Below are 2,818 nucleotides of genomic sequence, written 5' to 3'. Positions count from 1 at the left end.
TTTCATCACTAATATCACTACTTTGAGAGCCTCATGACAGTGATTACTATTAGAACTGATCATGACAGCTTATAACAGTTTGCTTCAATCAAGAAACTCTTACAGTGACAGATTCACTGAGCTCAGAGACTGAGTGAGTTCTGATTCAAGATAGAATATATCAAGAGAACTAAGAACTCAGCAGATGAACTCTCTCACAGGCCAGACTATGTTAAGAAGACCAGGGTGACAGACACAGAGAGACTAGAGAAGGTAGAAAAGCTTCACAGAATACTCAGACTGAGTGTTGTGAAGAGATTGACTGAAGAGTCTCTCAATTCCCTGTGAGAGAAGAGAGAGAAGAGAGAGAAGAAGCCTGCACAACTACTCTCTATGACACTGAGAGTTAACACTCTGAAGATCTTCATGAGAATTCTTGAAGAGAGTATCTATAATCTGAAGAGTTTGTGAGCTTTGAGAAGTGCTGTGAAAAACCTGATGCAAGAGAAAACAGAGTATAAGTTTTCATAAGATCTTCTATTCAGATTGTCTGAACTGTAACTGAAGAATGAATATACTCAGCATATTCAGAAACTGCTTGTGACAGGGATCAATCCTGCAGAAACAAAGAATTGAAGAGACTTAAATAACCTCTTGTGAAGAGAGAGCTGAATTTATGTGCTCATGAATGAGTTTCTATGTGTAGAACTTATTAAAAGACATTATGACTCTTCTCTAGCAGGTCATTTTACAGACACTAGAACTCATGAGTTGCTTATAAGAAAATACTTCTGACTGAAGATGCAAGAACTTGTGAAGAAGATAGTGAATTCTTATACTGTTTATCAGAATTCACAGATAGTGCAGTTCAGATCATATAAAGAACTTACTTCTCTACTCATCCCGCGGGAATCTTGAGAACAGCTAGAAATGAATGCTCTTGTAAGCCTCTCTGAAAGCAAGAACATATATGATACCTGCTTTGACAGTGTACTAGTGATAGTGAATCACTTCATCAAGATGATACACTTTATACTCACTTACAAGAACTTGAAGTCAAAGAATTTGACTTATATCTTTATTCACAATATGATTCAGTTGTATGAATTATCTGTGAACATTGTCTCAGACAGAGAATTAATCTTTACAGAAGAGTTCTGATCTGATCTGATAACTATACTGAAGATCTTGTGAGATCTAAGTATGACTTTTCATCAACAGACAGATAATCAGATAGAATATCTAATGAGTATATTGAAACAGTATCTGCAGTGCTTTGTCAATTACAATCAGAATAACTGAGTGCATTGATTATCACTCACAGAGTTTATGTACAACAACTTAAAGCATGTCAGCACAGATAAAACTCTCTTTGAGATGCTCACTAAGACTCATCTGCAGATAATCTTGATGAACTCATGAGAGTACACTATAGAGTGTGATAATACCTGTGAACAGGCTGAGAGAATTCAGAAGATTCAGGAGAAAGCTCATAAATTCTTGAGAAAGACTTAAGAGTATCAGAAGAGATACTATAACTTCAAGCACATTGCAAAGAGTTTCAAGAAAGATGATAAAGTCTGACTGAGTCTAGAAAACATCATCATGCAGAGATCTAGTAAGAAGCTGAATCTCTTATAAACAGAGTCTTGTAAGATTATGAAGAAAGTTAGCTCACAGTTCTACAGATTGAAACTGTCATCTAAGTTGCAGATATACAATGTTTTTCATGTCTCTTTACTCTGTGAATACAAGGAATTCTCAGAAGAGAATTCTGTGACTCATCACTCTGTCTGTGAAGTACTAGAGAGTGAAAGAGAATATCAGGTCAAAGAGATTATTAACTTAGAGAAGTGAGATTATAAGCTCTGATTCAAGATTCAGTGATAAGAGTATTCTAACAAGATGAATGAGTTCACTTGAAAATCATCTGAGTAGATAAGACATCTGCAGAAGCTAAGACATATGCAGTCTTCACTAAGAATCTGATTGTGATAAAGATATTAATACTATCATTTGTAAACTCTAGTCTATAAGATAATGAGTTTCTACTGAGATGAACAGTCTGCAGTGTACACAAGAGAAGAAGAAATCATATTCTCATTAAAGCTAAAAAAAAAAAAAACAAGAAAATAAACAGAGCTGCAAACACAATTTAGAGATTAATAAAGAAAAAACAAAGAAAACTCACACTCACATTCTCAATATCTGTAACACTCAATTCTCTCACAACTATCAATTTTTCTCTTCAAAGAAGTAGAGAGTATTATGTCTGTAGTACAGATAATTGTTGCATTTGATACAAAGACTGTCAGAAATGCACAGACTTCAGAGAAGTCAGACATCAGAACATGCACAGTTGTGACAGAGTCTTGAAGACTGACTATCTGTATATGTGATCAGATACTTCTTATAAAGCTGTGTCTGCTTCCTCAGTTGTGCTGAAGTATTCAGCTCAGAAACAATTGAGATGTGAAGAGAAGACTCATCTGCTCAGATCAACTTCTGTCATGAATTCATGACATTTACATTGCCTTGATTACTCAGATTTTGCAGGTACCTGGGGACTCATCTCTCATTGACAATGAGATTGTGGAAATGCGCCACAGCGCGAGGACCATTGATAGAGAATCTAGGCATATTCACATATACCTGATCAGAGATTGTGCAGACAGAAGAAGGGTGATCATAGGCCTGCAGGGCCGCAGAAGACACTGGCAATATCAGAAGCTTTGTAAGAACTGTCAGCTAGAGTCTGTAAGAAATTACTTATAAGAAGACTTACAGCAAAGAGGAGAACTGCACTGCTTGAAGCCAGGAACTGGCCTGAAGAAGGCAT

The 2,818-nt window shown here is 36.1% G+C and overlaps 1 protein-coding gene across 1 annotated transcript; it reads right to left on the bottom strand.

The window, feature by feature from the left end:
* Positions 1–2,547: 2,547 nt before the first annotated feature.
* On the bottom strand, positions 2,548–2,818 carry BDBG_17023 (uncharacterized protein; the record flags this gene model as incomplete). Its single annotated transcript, XM_031724837.1, has 2 exons — positions 2,548–2,709; positions 2,765–2,818. The coding sequence occupies 2 exons, from the start codon at positions 2,816–2,818 to the stop codon at positions 2,548–2,550; spliced, it is 216 nt and encodes a 71-aa protein (XP_031578251.1).

This window comes from Blastomyces gilchristii (assembly GCF_000003855.2).
Source record: "Blastomyces gilchristii SLH14081 genomic scaffold supercont1.7, whole genome shotgun sequence".
Lineage (NCBI taxonomy): Eukaryota > Fungi > Ascomycota > Eurotiomycetes > Onygenales > Ajellomycetaceae > Blastomyces > Blastomyces gilchristii.
Note: the sequence above shows the minus strand (reverse complement) of the source record. Positions and strands in the feature narration are given on the sequence as shown.